This window comes from Protomyctophum parallelum (genome assembly GCF_964188405.1).
Source record: "Protomyctophum parallelum genome assembly, chromosome: 19".
NCBI lineage: Eukaryota > Metazoa > Chordata > Actinopteri > Myctophiformes > Myctophidae > Protomyctophum > Protomyctophum parallelum.
The window spans coordinates 31,021,968-31,040,847 of NC_139717.1; the positions used below are offsets into that span (position 1 = coordinate 31,021,968).

General features: G+C 41.0%; 2 protein-coding genes and 1 long non-coding RNA gene across 3 annotated transcripts; 1 reads left to right on the forward strand and 2 right to left on the reverse strand.

Annotated features, from left to right (window-relative positions):
• Nucleotides 1-1,303: 1,303 nt before the first annotated feature.
• Nucleotides 1,304-2,933, reverse strand: LOC310877288. The gene is made up of 3 exons (XR_014570795.1): nucleotides 2,850-2,933; nucleotides 1,784-1,903; nucleotides 1,304-1,368 (listed from the first exon to the last, which is right to left on the reverse strand). It is a non-coding gene; the product is annotated as an uncharacterized lncRNA (long non-coding RNA).
• Nucleotides 2,934-7,419: 4,486 nt separating this feature from the next.
• LOC310876911 (regulator of microtubule dynamics protein 2-like) lies at nucleotides 7,420-8,610 on the reverse strand (the record flags this gene model as incomplete). Its single annotated transcript, XM_083790560.1, has 1 exon — nucleotides 7,420-8,610. The coding sequence occupies one exon, from the start codon at nucleotides 8,608-8,610 to the stop codon at nucleotides 7,420-7,422; it is 1,191 nt and encodes a 396-aa protein (XP_083646686.1).
• A 3,001-nt stretch (nucleotides 8,611-11,611) lies between these two features.
• On the forward strand, nucleotides 11,612-18,845 carry slc35a1 (solute carrier family 35 member A1). Its single transcript, XM_083790769.1, has 8 exons — nucleotides 11,612-11,779; nucleotides 12,855-13,032; nucleotides 15,381-15,540; nucleotides 16,158-16,310; nucleotides 16,724-16,790; nucleotides 16,936-17,112; nucleotides 17,206-17,340; nucleotides 17,739-18,845. Exons 1-8 carry the CDS (start codon nucleotides 11,770-11,772, stop codon nucleotides 17,870-17,872), a joined length of 1,014 nt encoding a protein of 337 aa, XP_083646895.1. The 5' UTR covers nucleotides 11,612-11,769; the 3' UTR covers nucleotides 17,873-18,845.
• The last annotated feature ends 35 nt before the right edge of the window (nucleotides 18,846-18,880 follow it).

Below are 18,880 nucleotides of genomic sequence, written 5' to 3' on the forward strand. Positions count from 1 at the left end.
TATGATTGATTGTCTTTTCAACCTACAGCCAACCATGGGCTAATTGAAGGGACGGCCCAGGTTACTGTACTCATCTGCTGGCAGCCTTCAGAAAGCTGTCCTTGCCTTTGCTGTGCGTAACTCTGAAGATGCTCGTGATACAGTACAAATAAAAACAAATCACACTTGTGTAAAGTGAGGGGCGCTCTTATCATCATACATCATCACATTCCGGCCAATCACTTTTGACATCCTCCCATTTCTGTCCTCACTTTTTAAGCTCTCGGCCAATTAAATCATCGCTATGAGGTACACACAGACACAAAGCTGGACAACTTTTCAATTTTACAGTCTGGGATTGTTCCAGTGCCACGTTTCTTTGTCTGTCTTCACCACCTCATTGTAGGTACATCATAGGCATAAACCCTGGGGGTAGACATCCTTCCGCTGTTGTATGAGGAGTCTGACTGCAGAGTGTTGGAGTGCCGAGTATGAGGAGCGGGTGGTGGGTACTCAAATCTCTGAACAGAGTTGTGAAATCTGACTCGCCGCGTGTTCTGTGGATGACGCCCATTGTCTCTGTCCTTGGTGCCCTCATTGGAGGGGACACGAACCTTCTTCAGGATGGATACAGTGGTACCCCCATGGACTCTGTCAATAGTGCCATAACCCTCGTCTTCAGTGTGGTGGTGGTGGGTAGAGGATTTGTATGCTGGAGGCAGAGCATCTCCAGATGTAGAGGCTTCAACCTCAACCTGACAGGACAGAATAGTGTTAATCATTATTTCATATTCATTGAGACTATTTATTTTAATATAGAGCAGGTATAGTTAATAAAAAGATATGGTTACAAAAAGTAGCACTTGCCCTAGCCTTGATGACCTTTCAGGCATACTGTATGCAAAGGCTGAACTTATGCAATATAGATAGCATTTTTATAGACATAGCACTCACACTAGTGTATAATGCATAGTTTCATTGTATAGATAGCCTATTCCACTTTTAGGTTCTTAGCTTACGTATGATTCTTGATGACTATTGCTATGTATTTGATGTATTACCACATGCTTTGTTCTTGCTTACTGTAAATCGCACTGGATGAAGAGTGTCTGGTAAATGCCTAAATTGTAAAATGCTGTTTATTAAGATCTAGAGACAGGGAGTTACTGAACCAACACTGTCAGAATGTAGAACTTTTTCATTTAAAGATGTTTTAACTTTTAGACAAAAATATAATTTAAACTATCTGTATATTATCTGTAAAAATAACTATCAATAGATTGGCACATACACTAGTGTTAAAGCAAACCTTTGGTAGAGATTTGGGTAGTGTAGTTAATTTGCCATGATGTAAATCAAATAAATGGTGAGATATCTTCAGCAGTTACACTGTTGATTAGAAATTAGAAACCCATTGACTTACATTGCACGATGAAACAGGCCTAAAAGTCACCATTTCAGCACACAAACACAAACCAAATGGATTCTGCAACAAATCAATGGGAAGTGGACTTTTTATGCAGTATCAGGATCCACTTTGTTTGTGTTTGCGTGCAAAAAAGAGACTTTGAGACCTGTTACAAATCATGCAATGTAAGTCAATGGAGAGAACATTTTAAATCAGTGGTTCCCAAACCTTTTAGCTCAAGACCCAAAAGAGAGATTAGACATTTTCCCAAGAGTTAACTATACAACCCACTACCAAAGTGTACATCTTCTTTAACGTGTGAAGCATGTCCATTTAACATTATAGTAAATATATTTATGAGGAAATTACGTTTATGGTTCCCCATGAAACACTTACCTCAGCAAAGGTGCTCCCGGGTGTGTTGTTGGGATCCACTGTGGCTACTGTACCACTGGTCAATGTGTGGACCAGGGTATTTTGGAGTGGTAGAGGGGCACCCTTCAACTTCAAATCAACCTGGAAATTAAACAGAAAGTTGTTATTTCATATTCTTTTCAGATTAACCTGATTTAAAACCAGATTTATTTTAGTATAATACTTATATAGACTATGTAGAATATTTTTGTCATTTTTTGACACTTGATTTAAGGTGACTTGATTGATAATCAATTAATCCACAATGGAATGTTTTCAAGAGTGTGTGGACAAACAACAAATCAGTAGCATTCCATTCCAAGTGTGTTTGTCATATTATGTAACACCAGTGCCGCTACGCTAAGTACATTTTAAAACTATTTTCAGCAATGGGATATTTTTTGGGTTGGTAGATCAATAACACACCTACAGGCGACAGGTGCATAGGAGGGGGTAAGGTGCCCGACAATGGAAAAGAACAAACAAATAGGGAAACGGCAACGTTTCGGCCTATGCGGCCTTCATCAGGCTATCTTTTGGTAGACCAAGAAAGTGTGAGCACCCCTGACCTAGAGAGTATATAATGCCTGTTTTCTTTCTTTTTTTCCAGATTTACTCACAGTAACTGAATCTAGTTTACTCACAATATTCAGCTTACATTTATTGTATTAGTCTTGTAATATGTACAAACACTTTTGTGTTTCTTTTCCCACCGCAGAGAATAGTCTTTCAACATCATAAAACTGCCTTTCTTTAACAGTCCATTTTCAAATCAAAACTACTAGTAGCTAACCTACAGTAGGCTATATGATGATGCCTTCAATAAGTTCAGAACAAAAAATCCATTAGAAGTTCAGAAGTCAAGGGACCAAATGGACCAGTATGAGCTAGGCCAAAAGTCCAGTCTATTTTCAAATCAAAACAACTACAAATTTAAACAGCTCCAAAATACCCTCAACTGTCATCTATTCTACATCATTATGTCAATAGTCAGTCAATTTCCTGATAAAACTAAATAGGTTGGATCATGATGACACCGGACACGTACCTGATCAAGGGAGTCTCTGGCCCTCAGCAAGTATGGACCAGGACGACGGGGTTTGCGTGTAGATTCTGTAGAAACACTTTGACCCATGATGGCAGAATGGCAGTTAGTTTAAAACCTGCTGCTGGTCTGTAGACTGGGTTGATCGGTTGGTTGGTTGGTGGTGCTGTGGTGGTCTCTACCAGGAGCTGGCAGTTCCACGAGGCAGTCAATTCTGGTGACTCTTCTGTCTCTGGTTCTCTCTCTGGAAAACGGATCTTCTCTTTCAGGTTCTCTCTCGGCAACGACTACACTTTCTAAACTAATCTGCTCGTATTGACGCATTTAATCAGCACAAAACATTTAACCAGCATAGCTTGGCCAATCGTGAGGCCGATAGGTTGAGCACAACAGTTTGTGTCTATTATATGCAAATTGATGTGATGTCATAGTCAGAGCCGGAGTTACGACAACTCTGTTGACTTCATGGGGCCAGTACAATGGCGAAGTGCTAGGCGAAGAGTGACAAGTCCTGGCCCGGAAGTTGGCAGAATGCACTGGACTCAGGCAACTTAACAGCCCAGCTTTAATAACCTTAAATTCATTTATTTTAGATTGTTTTTTAGTAAATAAACATTACAGAGACTTTAGTTGTCACTGTGCAATACTTCAAAACAGTTGTCATGGCCTGGGCCGTGGCTCAGCGGTCCAGGCACCTTGGCCGGCAGCCCAAGTCTGGCAGTGTGCAGCAGGTTCGACTCCCGATCCCGACAGCCTTTACTGCATGTAATCTCCATCTCTCTCCCCCATCTCCTGTCAGCCTACTGTTTGTCCCTCTATAAAAAATATAAAATAAAGGCGAACGCCACAAACAAACAATGTATTTCAAACTCCAGCTTGTCTCACCCTAGGGCGATATGAGCGGCGCTCGAGCACCGTTTTCTGACCCCTCAATGGCGCAACTCTCCACACCTTCCAGCCAATCGCAGCACAGAATGACACAGGGCCCTAATGTAAACAAGTGTAATGCTTTATGGCGTCGTCCACAGTTAACAGTTTTTGTATTGAGTTGTGCTTGAAATGTACTGTAATTCTGCAAACTGTTAATAAATACTTCAATCAATCAATCAAAAAAGCTTTCAGACAATCACAGCGCAGAAGGGCACACCTTCCAGCCAATCATACCACCAATTTCTGCATTTTTCCGTCCTCAATTTCGGCTGCATACATGGTCATTTTCCGTACTGATTAGTTTAGATTATATTAAGATTAGAAGAATACAGCACACCTTACAAACAACTGGACCAATGATGAGCACACCTTTTCTTGTGTTAGTTGCCAGTAGGCTAAGGAAGTAGCCAGTGGTGTGTTCTAGTATTTTTTTGTAGGTCATCCTATAATTATTCCCTCCCACTGCCACGGCATGCGTGTGTGTGGTCACCGAATGAAATAACCGCTCCAAACCGCATTGTCGTTACTCAGCGTTACTGTGTGAATTGCTCCGAAACTATACCCATTTAGCATTTAGCTCTTGATCCAGAGCAACTTTACAGTAAATATAGTAATCTAGGATCATATAGGTAAACTAAGAACCTAATTTTACTGTACTGTATTGTATTGCACTGTACTATATTCTGCCTTGTAAAGCATTTTGGTACAATGAGAATTGTTTTTAAATGTGCTATATAAATAAATTAGATTAGATTTGATCGTCAGTTTGAACAGTAGAATACTGTATCCAATAAATCAATGTCTATGTACCGAGGTCACTACATGCATACAGTGCAGGAATACACACAATGATTAAAAGTCTTTATTGGTTGTCTGTTCCAGAAGGATATCCTTCTCCTCTCACAGCAGCTCAAGTCTTGTTGCTGTGTTTGCACATTGTTGTACTTTGCCCAGAAGGAGTTTTTTGTTTTCAAACTCTCCATGAGTGATGATTGTAATCTGTGGGAAGTATGTCTCTAATGTCTTTATACAGTGGGTAGGCATTTAAGAAGTGTTATGTAGCTCAGACAGTTTCCACTTAATTTTGTGCGCAATCATAGTGGGTGCATAGTCTGTCTTCTCTAGGGAGCCAGGTCTGACTATGACGGCCGGGCCGACTGTGCTCACCGAGTCTGTACCTAGTCAAGACTTTTTTTTGTTTCCGGTCGGTCACATGTAGTGCTCAGGTATTCTGCCACAGTGTATTCTCTGTTTAGACTTTAGAGCCAATAGCAAAATACTAGTTTGCTCTGCTTTTGGGTTGTTTCTTCAATGTGTCGGATAGCTTTCCTTTTGCTGAGGTATAATTTGGTTTAGTAAAACAATTGAAAACTGTAACAAGCTAAAAAAAAACATTGTAACTGCCATGACCAAATTTGCAAAAATAAACTTTATCAATGATGAAGCAGAGGAAAACAAAAACAAACCATGGCAGCTTTGGATGCTGAACAACCAACTAGGCTGCAGTCAGAAACTGAAAACCAGGTTTACAAACATCAATGTGGCAAATTACTTAAACATCTTCTTTACAAACATAGCCACAACTCTGGTTAACAAACTGCCCTCCCACTCTGGGCTCTGAGCGACCCCTCCTCTATTTGAGCGACCACATCAGTTACTGCGAGAGTGAAGTCTAGCCAACACTAACTGGGGACTCCTGGATCGCTGCCCTCCACACTCTGCTGAGTCCTAACATCAGGTTCTTGAGCTCTACAGTGTTGTTAGCTAAGCTGTCACACTGCAGTGTGTCTACATAGGTGGTGCACTTCTTTCCCCTCCTCGCTTTGCCCTGGGTTGGATCCCACAGAGTCGATCTACTTGCCTCAAGTTCTGGGTGCCTGACACAGTGCCATTCCAGCCTCATGCTTCCCTTTCTGACCCGTGGTAGATCTCCATAGAAGTCCACATTTCTGATGCGGTCTGTCTATGTGACACCTAGTGTCATTCGTAGCATTCCTGTGTAGACTCCATCCAGGGCTCTTTCCTGTTGTGCTATGAGGGTCCATGTCTCAGCCCCATACAGCAGTACTGACTCCACAGTCCCATGTCTGATTTCTACACTCTTCCAGGCAAGTGCTCTTCCCAGTCAATGGGCCTCATTCATTATTAATATTCTTATTTTTGAGGGGGTCCAGCTTTTAGTGTGTGTGTGTAAACACAAACTTTGTCCAAACATAAACATTAAATGCCATTGATAATGAATGGCCAGTTTTACATCATTGTCCCAACACAAACATTAAATGCCATTGATAATGAATGGCCAGTTTTGAGTGTTTGTGTAAACACAAACATTAAAAGCTGGACATCTCATCTCATTGGCCGGAATGAGATGATGTATTATGATGTACTAGAGAGGTGCCTGTGGGCCTCTACGGCGGTGCCGTTCAGTTGGGCTATGGCCTACTTGGAATGATTGCATTTCTGTATGTGTCTCTCTCTCTGTGTCCCTTTATTCCTACAGTATGGAGTTCTGTGTCAGCCATGCCCAAATATGGAGTGTTGGGATGTCAGAACAGGCCAGCTTATGGAGTTCTGTGTCAGGCATGCCCAAATATGGAGTGTTGTGAGGTCAGAACAGGCCAGAAGTCGGTGGGGTGGGATTTTTCTCATGAATAGGCCCATGACTCCATTACATGCACATCGAACAAAAATGTGGAGGTACTGCCTTGGTTTACATTTATTAAGAAATGTGACGCTTCTCAATGCAGCGGTTTGCAAGATCTCTCCCTTTTTCAGAGTGACATGATGAAAGTGTGGATGACAAACACTACTATGAAACTTAGATGAAAGTCACGTTTGTCGTTTTCATACTGAATTGTGGTATTTGTTACATTATTGGAGAAATGACTGGACTCCTTAAGCTACCTTAAGCCTAAAGCTAACACTGATTAATTCAAGTGTCTTTGGGTTATATTTTTTATAGTAATCATTGCTATTTGTGTTTGTTCAGTAACAGGGGTCTGTCTCCCTGTCTCTGTGTCTTTAATAAACATTAAATACATTTTTAGGTGGTGTGTTTCCAGTTTCAGACAATCAGGAGGGAGAACGCATTTTTCAACTTAAAATGTATAGTGTTCCGGTATCAATTTTGTCTGCTCATTTATGTATCATCACTTCCAAATGTACTTGTTTATCCTGTATCATGTACGAGTTCTCCATTTCCACCCTGGAAAATGCATTTTCTGTTTACTTAATAGCTGGAGAGACAGTGAGACCAATGATTCAGAATATATATCAGAATATAGAGCTATTTAACACTTATTTGAAAAAAGAAAATCACGTACTGCACCTATAAGGAACAATTCACTTAAATTCTGTTTAAATGTCACTCTTGTCCTGTCAACAATATCCTGTACACTGTGAGATGCTGTGCACAAATAATCACTCACATATACAGTATGATCCGATACAGTATAACCTATGTCTGAAATTTAGTAAAACATAGTCTCACAAGATGGTTGTAACTCTGTCCCTAATGCAGCATACAAATCATCTAATGATTACACGAGTTTCATGTAGCACAAAGGTTCCATTTGCAATCCCTATATAGTAGATAAAATATCAGCTTTCTAATCTGTGGAACAATGGTCATCAAAACATTGAACTATTGGACACCAAGCGATGGGCAAAGCAGGTCTAGATCCCTCTGTGCTCCTTCATCATCTCTAGAAACAGGATCCATTGAACAAGCAGCTTCGCACATCTTTCTAGCCTCCCTTGTCTGACCCAGGTCACTATAGCACTTGGCTAAAAACACATAGTTTGCTTTGGAATATCTAGGATGAATATCCTCGACCTTAAGAAAATGTGTCAGTGCATCTTGGATCGTGGCACTTGGAGTCTCTCCAAATAACATAGCGGCAATTTTCTTCTCAATCCACGATAACTGAGCCACCACATAGCACCAACGTCCCATTAGGTAGTAGGAAAAGGGGTCTTGTGGCTTAAGCTCAATGGCTTTATCTACATGGTCCTTGAATAACCAGCCATTCTTCATCTTGTTCTGCACCGTGTCATATTCTGCAATCAAACCACACATGATGGCATACCACTGATGAATTTCAGCACAAGATGGATCCAGCCTCATGGCTTCTTCTCCTACTTGTTTCCCGCTCTCTCCGTGGGTCTTCTTTTCCTCCAGGCTGGAGCTGATGTCGTGTATATCACAATAGGCACGTAGTAGTCGCCATAGAAATGTTGAATTCTGTCCAAGCTCCTCTCGCTTTGCTAGCAAAATGTTGAGGCTTTCTCTTTTGTCAAATTCAGTGCCTTGATGCAAAGTGTCAATCCCTTGGAGAATTATGGATAGATTGTCCGCACGCTCTTCCTCCCCACTATGACCCTCATCAAGTGATGACTCTTCTTGCTCGAAGTCTGTTACGGCAGTAATATAACCACTGTCGCTTTCTTCGTCTGAACTCTGAGAAACAGCTCTGGATCCAGATATGGTCCTTGAAGCCATTTTCCTGCGTGTACGCATGCTCCTTTGGAGGAGTCTGGTTCTAGATGGCCTGAGCGCTACGGCTACACTTTGTCCTCTCAGCTCATTAGTCACATGGTCCTGAATTGTGAGTAGAGCATTCTTCAGTGCCTTCATCTCTTCCTTCAGCTCTGACATGCACAGAGTAAGGGCTTCAATGCGGGTCGATAGTTCAGCCTGGCCATCCACCATAATCATGCCAGCAGGCCATTCGTCATTACTCTGGAGGTACACTGATGGACAGAAAGCATTTGGTCTGGACCAGATTATAGCAAAGCTGATGCCGGCCACACCGGCCAATGCTCCCAGAATCATCTTGTATTGTCGGGTCATGCCATATACTTTCAGGTATGCAGGCAGAGACCAATTTGGGGAAAACATTTTGGGGAATATTATAAATATAGCCAGTGCTCTGACGTCACATTGGCGTTCATTCTGATTGGTCAATCAAGCCGTTCTTCTTCTGTTAGCGTTGTATTCGATGCATTGTATAGAATCAAGGACTGTTTGTATCAGAAGCATGTGTAAGGGCTCACCTAAATCTCGAGCTTCAGGCAGTAGTACTATCCATCACCCAATAGGTTGATCCTTACACCTGGGAAAAACTGAATCCATTCTCTTCGGATCAAATAGTAATATCAGCAAGGCAGATGGCTTCTTGGTTAGAGTGGGTGGCAATATTATCACACGAAAAGATGAAATTACCTACCTAGGTTCCATCCTGGAGGCTAATCTTTTCGGTGATAAAATGGCCACCAAAGTAATTGTAAAGTTGCCCGAACGGCCAAGGCTCCAAGAACAGTCCGAAATGCCGTTTCAGGGTATTTATTTCTCCCCCAAAAAGTCCAGTACAGGTTCAACAGGACAATAACAATAATACTGAAAAATGACAAAACGAAATAAACACTTGAGCAAACACTACTGAACAAATCCCAAATGGATAAGAGCTTTCTTCAGGCTGTACCTTGATCACACAAGGCCCTGTAGCTCTCCCTCAGGGATGTTACCTAGGCTGTGTCATTGCCCACATCTAACTAACTAACCTGTCCCTGCAGCCTCCTTTAAATAGGAGTGGATCCTACCACTGGGCACAGACTCAATTAGCACATTTCTTCTCAAATACTTCACTAATATAAATACTTCCATCAACAACACCTTGAATAAACAGTAACCTAAACATTCTCAATAATGTGTTACAATTAAACAAGTATAAATAAGCATGAACTCAATGACAAATACTCAAAGCATAAGGAGGAACACCCCTCCCCTGCATAGCACTTGGCCCCTTCCTAAATCAAGGGCAATGCCACCAGCAGTGCAGGAGAGACAATTAGCAAACAATCAGTGACACTGCATGTTATAGAAAGCAGTTTCTTTGCAAGTGTCTTTGTATATAGGGCACGGGTTGCCCCGTGACAGTAATCAAAAAAGTCAATCAATCTCCTCACTGGTCAACAAAAACACCTTGAAGACCTTAACAGGAGCCCTCGTACAAGGTTTCTTTGACTATGCATGCACCTCTTGGTACCACAGCACCTCAAAGGCCCTTAAAACAAGGCTCCAGACCTCCCAAAACAAACTGGTCAGGCTCCTACTTGAACCCCCCGAACCCACCTCACCCCTGCCCACTTTGACAGGCTGGAATGGCTTAGGGTCGACGACAGAGTACAGCATCTTGCAATGGGTCTGGTCCACAAGATTCGATACACCACCAAGATACCCATGTACCTGTCTAAATACTTCCTTAATGTAAACGAAGTCCACACCCACAACACCAGAGGGAGTGCAACAAACCATGTACAACCCAGATTCGGCACAAACAAGGGACTAAATTATTTTCGCTCCTATGCCACCAAAATGTGGAACGCCCTACCAACAGTCATTAAGACATGTGAATCCCTTGACTCCTTCAAAACCGCTCTCAAAGGGCACCTACGGACGGCTGCAATTCGAAACTGGCCCCGTAAAATCTGAATCCCCCCCACCCCCCCCCCCCTTTCCCCTCACTGTATGTTTCTTTTACCTTTTTGCTTCCTTTATGATGAATTCCTGTTCTGTTCTTTAACTATATAGAAGTGTCTATTTGTACGTCTCTAAATGTTTTGATGAATTGAACATGGTGGACCCTGTTGTAAACAAGTGTAATGCTTAATTGGGTCGTCCACTCACAGTTAACAGTCTTTGTATTGAGTTTGTGCTTGAAATGTACTGTAATTCTGCAAACTGTTAATAAATATTTCAATCAATCAATCAAACAGAGTGGTAGCCCATGGTCCAGTGTATAAACTCGCTAACACTGGACCAGTGCTAACTGCAGATCTCTGAAAAAAGAAAAAAAAATCTAGACCCAGAAAAGCTCCCATGCACGGAGTGGAATGAATGGACACAATCAGCAGAGCCTAATGCCCTGGGCCTGTGGCCATTTCCATTTTCCAAAGTATTATTTATTTTGTATTCTAAATACTTTGAAGGCATTTCTGTTGAGTTTCACAGCTGTAATAGCGTGTTGTACCAGAAATATAGTAGTGAAGAAATATACTTGACGGAGGAATAACACTGAAGAGTAAAATAACACACCAGGAGGCATCAGCTGCTGGATCAGTACGACACACGTCACTGACAGATTAATTTACACCGGTTTATATACACATAGTAACAAGCACTTCCTGTCTGGTGTACTTCACAATAAGAGTTATCAATAATAAAAAATATATATACAATTCAGATCATTATTCCAACAATTTCTCTTTGAAAACACAATGGAAATGATGAGACCTCTGGGCATTTAGTGTCCCAATAGAAACATGCCTTCTTCTTCTTGGGTTTAATGCTTTTATCATAATTTTGTATAGAACTGTACTTTCTGTACTTTTTTGCAAACTGTTAATAAAGTATTCAATCAATCAATCAATCGGACCAATTGGATGAAGACAATGAAAATAACGAGTTAGGTTCTTCTAACCTTCTTCTTTTAGGAACTAATTCCTAAAACCCTTTGCCGTTGATCGTTCGAGGCGCAGAAGAACAGCCGGCACAAGTAAGACAAAGAAACAAACCCATCTAACCCTGCGTCACGACTCCCCAGGCGTATAACGATGGAAAGCCTGTTGTCTATTTACATGTCAGTGCTCAGATCCGACCTAGAGACCACCTCGTGCATCCGGTCATTTTCATGCACACCGTGCACGCTCAAAGACCGTTCCCATATCCGCTCTAGACCGGATCTAGAATCTGAAGGCGAATCAATCCCAGTCTGAGCCCACCGAAGTCGTAGATGTCGCTCTCGCTCTATGCAAGTATGCATTGCATTGTGGGAGCCAGCGGTCGGACCAACAACACAGAGCGAAGCAGTACAGCTACAGATGAGGATGTGATCAGGATATAATATAATTCACATTCCACACACAATCATCCAAGAATATGTAGCGGGACGACCTTATCATTCGCCACTCAGACGCACAACAAAAAACAACAATGGCTAACGGTGAGTTTTATCGATCACAGTGGAGATGGTTTAGCATTTAGTTATTGCCTAACAGCCAGAGCGAAAATGGTAGCTATCTAGGGGAAACATGAATAGACGTCTGCCTTTTGCCAGCCACACGAGTCATTAGGTTGTGTTGTTTGCTATGCTGTGTTATATTATATATTATATATATATATATTATTATCTGCCTAGAAAGGGCATTTTATCAGGTATTTGACCAATCTGGGAACTAAATCGTTACCAAGACATTTCTTCACCAATGTGTTTCTAAATGTGTCTAATAACCTGTACTAAAAGTTTGAAATTCAACTCCCGGGGGAAATTGAGTTATTAGCATAATATGTGACCAATCATACCCATAACATCCTATATAAAGAAAAAATGTCCAAATTTCATAATTATTTCAGTAGCATGTGACATATGAAACTAGGGGGTTTTCATGATTCTGAATCCATTCCAAGCATTAGTTTTGCACAAAAAACACTCCTTGGGAGGAAAACGGCCATAGCCGTCATCACCACATTGAACAATGTGGACCCTGTTGTAAACAAGTGTAATGCTTAATTGGGTCGTCCACTCACAGTTAACAGTCTTTGTATTGAGTTTGTGCTTAAAATGTACTGTCAATTCTACAAACTGTTAATAAATATTTCAATCAATCAATCACAAGCCGAAGTGGATATGGCCTAATTTAGCCCAAGGAGTGTTTTTTTGTGCAAAACTAATGCTTGGAATGGATTCAGAATCATGAAAAACCCCTAGTTTCATATGTCACATGCTACTTAAAGAATGATGAAATTTTGACCTTTTGGCCTTATATAGGATGTTATGGGTATGGTCACATATTATGCTAATAACTCAATTTCCCACAGGAGTTGAATTTCAAACTTTTAGTACATGTTATTAGACACATTTAGAAACACATTGATGAAGAAATTTCTTGGTAACGATTTAGTTCCCAGATTTTCATAGATTTCTCTTACTAGGAGTGTACAATCTCAGAATTACAAACTGATAATTTGTAGCTCTGGTATCATTTACTTTTACATTCATATTTATCTTTTCCTTTCAGAACCTGTAAGTGTTGTGTTCAAATTATACTGCTTGTCAGTAATGACAGTAGTGGCAGCAACTTACACAGTGGCACTGCGATACACAAGGACGATCTCATCAGAGCTGTACTTCTCCACTACTGCAGTGTGCATCACGGAAGTCATTAAGTTAATACTGAGTCTTGGGATGTTGGCAAAGTGAGTATGAAACAAATGGAAGCAATCTGTGTATGGCATATACTGTATATATGAAATTGATTGATTGGAGAATTACAGTACAAATACAAGACTGTTAACGACACCATAAAGCATTATGCTTGTTTACAATAGGGTCCACCATGTTCAATTCATCATAACACTTAGAGACAAAAATATACACTACTATATAGCCAAAAACAGGAAATCATCATAGAGGTAAAAAGGGACAAAAATATATACAGTGAGGGGGAAAAGGGGTGGGTGGGGGAAACAGTTCCTCCCAAGTTCTAAAAATAAATCAATGTCTTATGTAATATGCACACATTTTTCCCGTACATATACAGACCTCTTCATACTACGGCGTAGTAAATAGCTCACAATGCATCGTAACATGATGTTATGCATCGTAACATGTTATAAGCATGTAGATTTATTCAATTAAAAATAAATAAAGAAGTGTATGTGTTTGTACCAGCTCAGTGGCCTTGTGGTTAGAGTGTCCGCCCTGAGACTGGGAGGTTGGGGTTCGATCCCCGGCCGGGTCATACCAAAGACTCTAAAAATGGGACCCAATGCCTCCCTGCTTGACACTCAGCATCAAGGGTTGGACAACAGTCTTGTCAAAACTCGACTATTGTAACTCCCTCCTTACTGGCCTACCAGCATGTGCACTTAAGCCTCTCCAGCAGCTCGCTTGGTCTTCAACCAGCCAAAATTCTCACATGTCTCCCCCCTGCTCCGCTCCCTCCACTGGCTCCCGGTCTCTGCCCACACAGAATACAAAACTCTGATGCTGGCATTCAAAGCAACCAAAGGTATGGCTCCCCCATATCTTGCAAGTATGATTGAACCCTACAAACCCTCCCGCGCACTCAGATCAGCCAACGCAGGGAAGCTGGAAGTACCCTCACTAAAAACGCCGGGACAACGCTCCACACGTCCCAAACTCTTCTCCCTTCTGGCTCCAAAACTGTGGAATGCACTTCCCATTGCAGTCAGAACTGCAGCATCACTCCCAATCTTCCGCCGTAGCCTGAAAACCCACCTTTTCAGACTCCATCATGGCCCATAGCACTTACCCTAACCCCTTAGATAGCATTTCTGTTGACTTAGATAGCATTTGACACAGACTTATAGCATGTTATGTAGACAGCACTATAATTGCATTGTATATAGTCATAGCACGCCATAGTACATATGTATAGCATAGTAGTAAATATGTATAGTTTATATGTATAGTGTATGTATAGTTTCATTATATAGATATGCCACTGTTACTTTCTTAGCTTACGCATGTTTCATGATAAATGCTTTTATGTGATGTATTCCCATGCTTTTGTTCTTGCTTAATGTAAATCGCTCTGGATTAAGAGCGTCTGCTAAATGCCTAAATTGTAAATTGTAAATTGATTGGGGTGTAAGTCCCTGCGACATACTAGCGTCATGTCCAGGGGGTGTACTTGTACATCAAGCTGCCTCACGCTACAGAAACAGGAGATAGGCTCCTGCCCTATGGGCCTCATGGCTCGGCAAGGCTACTTACTATGTGTTGTAAGTGTGTCTGTGGATTTTATATAAATATTGAAACAATGAAAAGTTATTAACAAGAGCTCGTAACTAAAATAACTACATTGAATAACTACGTGATTTATATTACTAGTGTCAAGTGTATCATTGAAAAGGCAGGTTTGACAAAATATATGCACCTCAAGCAGAATAAATTCAGAAGTATGATAATTGCATTATAGAGATATGATATGACCCCCCCCCCCATAAACAAGCCCACAGTGAACATGATCCAGTGATATCTGCATGGCATTCTACTGTGGCCTTGAGATGATCTTTACAGAGCTATTGTATTTAATAGGGTATTATTCAACAACTGTCATTGTTGCCATGTGAGATACTGTATTTCTATTTCTGCACAACAAACATCTGGTATGAAATTATATGAAATTATTTGTGGCCTGTGTTTTCAACATCTATGTTTAAACTTAACAGACAGTTGAACTGAGATGAACCTGGTTTAGGATACTTTTGTTTAGGGAAATCCAGCCCAGATATATTGTTCCAGTGTAAAGTGGGTGGTGTTCTATATAAGCCTCCTACATTAGCAATGAAAAGATTCTTTAGCTCATCACAAACTGCCGGTCTTACTCTTGTGGGTCACACCAATACTGCTGAATGACCGGGTTAAAGGAAGTCCTGCCAAGCGCCAACATACAGTAAAGGGGCTTACATAACACGTGTTCAGTTGGTATACAAAACTATACAAATATACATTATACAGTATATCACCATGGCATTCCTTTGTTTGAACAAGTTTGTCCCCATTTGTCTTTCTACAGGGAAACGGGTAGTCCTAGCAGGCTGAAGAACTCCCTTGTGGAACATGTAATTAGAAGTCCCAGAGAGTTGCTGAAACTGAGCATTCCTTCCGTAGTGTATGCAGTTCAGAATAACATGGCCTTTCTGGCCCTGAGCAACCTTGATGCAGCTGTGTATCAGGTAATGTGGCTAATCCCCATGCGTCTTTCAGAGGAGTCACATTGACATAATTAGTGATAAAAAAAAATGTTCACCTAGTTTCTATTATGAATTGTTGATAACATAAATTCTTAAGCTCTATTATACTTAAAAATGTGTTGGCGAACTTATAGATCTGCTATTTTCACAAATGTATATATTTTGCCTTTAAAATGTCTTTTAAACCGCCATTTGTATATTTTAAAATGCATTTTTGATCCCCTAAGCCAAGGTAGCAGTGTTGTGCATCTATTTCTAAACCTATGCATGTTCAGGGCTTGACACTAACGGTTGCCCGGGGCAAGTAAAAAAAATGGTCGGGCAGGTGAAGGTTGCTACCGGGTTGCCCGATCGGGCAAGTGTGCATTTTGAGTGTGGATACAACCGTCTTAGTTCGCTATAAACACAACACGACGTTGTTCTGCTTTGTTTTATTTATTATTATTATGAATATGGGAGGCCATAATAAGGATGCCACAAAGCCAAGGACTTAACGAGGGCAAATGTACAAACTTCCCTCATCCTAAAAGCGTTTGGACTTTGGATGGCACCTTGTCTGACTGGTTTCCCTGTGGTTTCCTGGCTCTGTGTGTGTGTAGGTGACGTACCAGTTGAAGATCCCATGCACAGCCTTGTGTACAGTCCTCATGCTGGGCCGCTCCCTCAGCCGGCTGCAGTGGTTCTCTGTCTTCATGCTCTGCGGGGGTGTGACCCTTGTCCAGTGGAAACCTGCAGAAGTCACTGGGGTCCAGGTAGTGTTTAAAAAGTTAGTCTTGTGGGGTGCGCTGGTTACAGATGAGTGGATGTGTTTTTAGGGATGGGTGATATGGATAAAATCAAATATTACTATTTTTATATTTTCCAAATATAGCCGATCTACGAGCTATTTTCAAAAACACTTTTGCCACATATTTTATTTGAGATAAGTTTCATCATATTAGAATATATCCAAAATCGCAGTTGATATCTAGTCTCATATCACAAAGTCAATATTACAGTATATTGCCCTGTCGTCCACACAATTGACCCACAATTACATGTCTTCCCTTATTTGTCTGTAGGATCCTGTCCCACTATATAATTGTCCTCCTGTAAAACTGATTGGATGTGTAATTTGCTCATATACCTTTGTTGTCCCTGTCTGTGCATCCGTTTTCTTTTTCAGATTGAGCAAAACCCCTTTGTCGGGTTCGTAGCCATTGCTGTTGCTGTCCTGTGCTCTGGATTTGCAGGTAGTGTTCTTACAGCTTAATGTGCTCATAAAGTATCTTAACCCAACTTAGTAGACATTTAGAAAATGTAAGCCTATAATGACATGCCCAACATAGGGAGGCCAGGGTTAATGTGGTTATGTCTTGTGTGTTGGCTCTGGTGAAGGTGTGTACTTTGAGAAGGTACTGAAGAGCTCAGACACGTCCCTGTGGGTGAGGAACATCCAGATGTACCTGTCTGGCATCGTGGTCACCCTCGCTGGCGTTTACATGACAGAGGGTGACAAGGTCATCACGAAAGGCTTCTTCTTTGGTTACACACCATGGGTGTGCTTCGTAGTATGTAAGTCAAATGAAGCCAGTAACTGTTCACATTTCTCCCCTTCATTGTAGTATTTATCTCACATGCTGCAATTGATTGTTCTCTTCCATCCAGTCCTGGCCAGCGTGGGGGGTCTCTATACGTCGGTGGTAGTCAAGTACACGGACAACATCATGAAGGGCTTCTCTGCCGCGGCCGCCATCGTTCTCTCCACTGTGGCTTCGGTCCTGTTGTTTGGCCTACAGATAAGTGAGTCAGGCTTTCACACTTTGTAATTAAATGTTGTCATGCATTCCTAGGTTCAGGTGCAGAACCGAAGCAAAGGTTCTACCTCACCCCGTTGGGGTTTACTTTGCAATGATGACCATCTCCTACATTATCCTGCTTATTACACGTTTACCGACTTACTAATTTGGCCCCAGTAAGATTTGTTTGCTTACAAGCTTCCCCAGTGATGTAAGAGGCAGAAAAGCTTCCCCAGTGATGTAAGAGGCAGAATTGTGGTCTCTTATTCAGACATAACAGACCATCGTTTCAACGGTGCCTTGATTGACCAATCACAATCAAGTATTCAACTACAAGATGTCATGCATTAATAAAATTATGGCTTTGGATAATGTATTAAGTAGTTGTCTCATATTTCACAGCGGTCACATTTGCTTCTGGAGCCTCGCTGGTGTGTGTGTCCATCTATCTGTATGGCCTTCCAAAGCAGGACACATCCAAGTTGTCCAGGTTGGACGCAGACAAGGAATCCAAACAGAAACTCATCACGGTTTGAATACACGAGCTGTGCGAGAACAGCTTTTTTTTATTGGAGGACAAGCTCCATGCAAGAGCAATGGAGCATTGCTGAGCCACTCTCCAACTTTTACTTTCAAACAAATTTCCATTGGGATTGACTCTGAATTCAGTACTTTACAGAGGACAGCCTGTGTTTGCATGTAGGTTTATCCACACCATCACGACTAATCACCTAAATCCCCCCACGTGGGAGTGACGAGATCAATATTTAGTTTATTTTAAGAAGAGTTGGGTCTTTTTATGTCAGTTATTTAATTCTGTCTCTTTTTTAATTGTTATTCATTTTCAAGATTTTATATATTTTTTTGCAATTGATGCTAGAAAGCTGTCCCTTTCAATTACCGGTAGTTGTTCATAGTTCGAAAAGACTACACAGTCACTGAAATCAATCATTATCTGGATGCTGGAGTATAGAGACTGATACGCAGATGTCAATGGCTGCCAAGTATGTCATACTGTGGATAACGGAACTCTCACTTGCACTGCTCAACATGGAAGGCCTCAGTCTTTTTTTGTTGAGGCACGTTACTATGGCTGGGCAATATATCGATATTATATTGATATGAGACTAGATATAATCTGGGATTTGGGATATTGTTGCAAAAGTGTCGTCTTTCCTTGGTTTTAAAGACTTACACCTTATTTTATAGTTTATACTTTCAAAGTTTGACATTTCGGAAATATCTAAAATAGCCTGATAGTCACAATGACAAATCACAATATCGATATTTATTAAAAATAATTGTGATATTCGATTTATCCATATCACCCAGCCCTACAAGGTCAGTCTTTTTTTTCCTAATTTGCTGATCACAAGTTTTTAAGCCAGAACCTGGCTCATAGTGAATCACTTCAATCTTTTGTGATTATGTTTTATCGTGTTTTTACCATGTCCATTTGTTTGAAATAATTATTTCACTGTTTATTAAACAATGATGGATAGTGTATAAGTGCAGTGTGTCAGTTCTGCTCAGTAATTAATTAT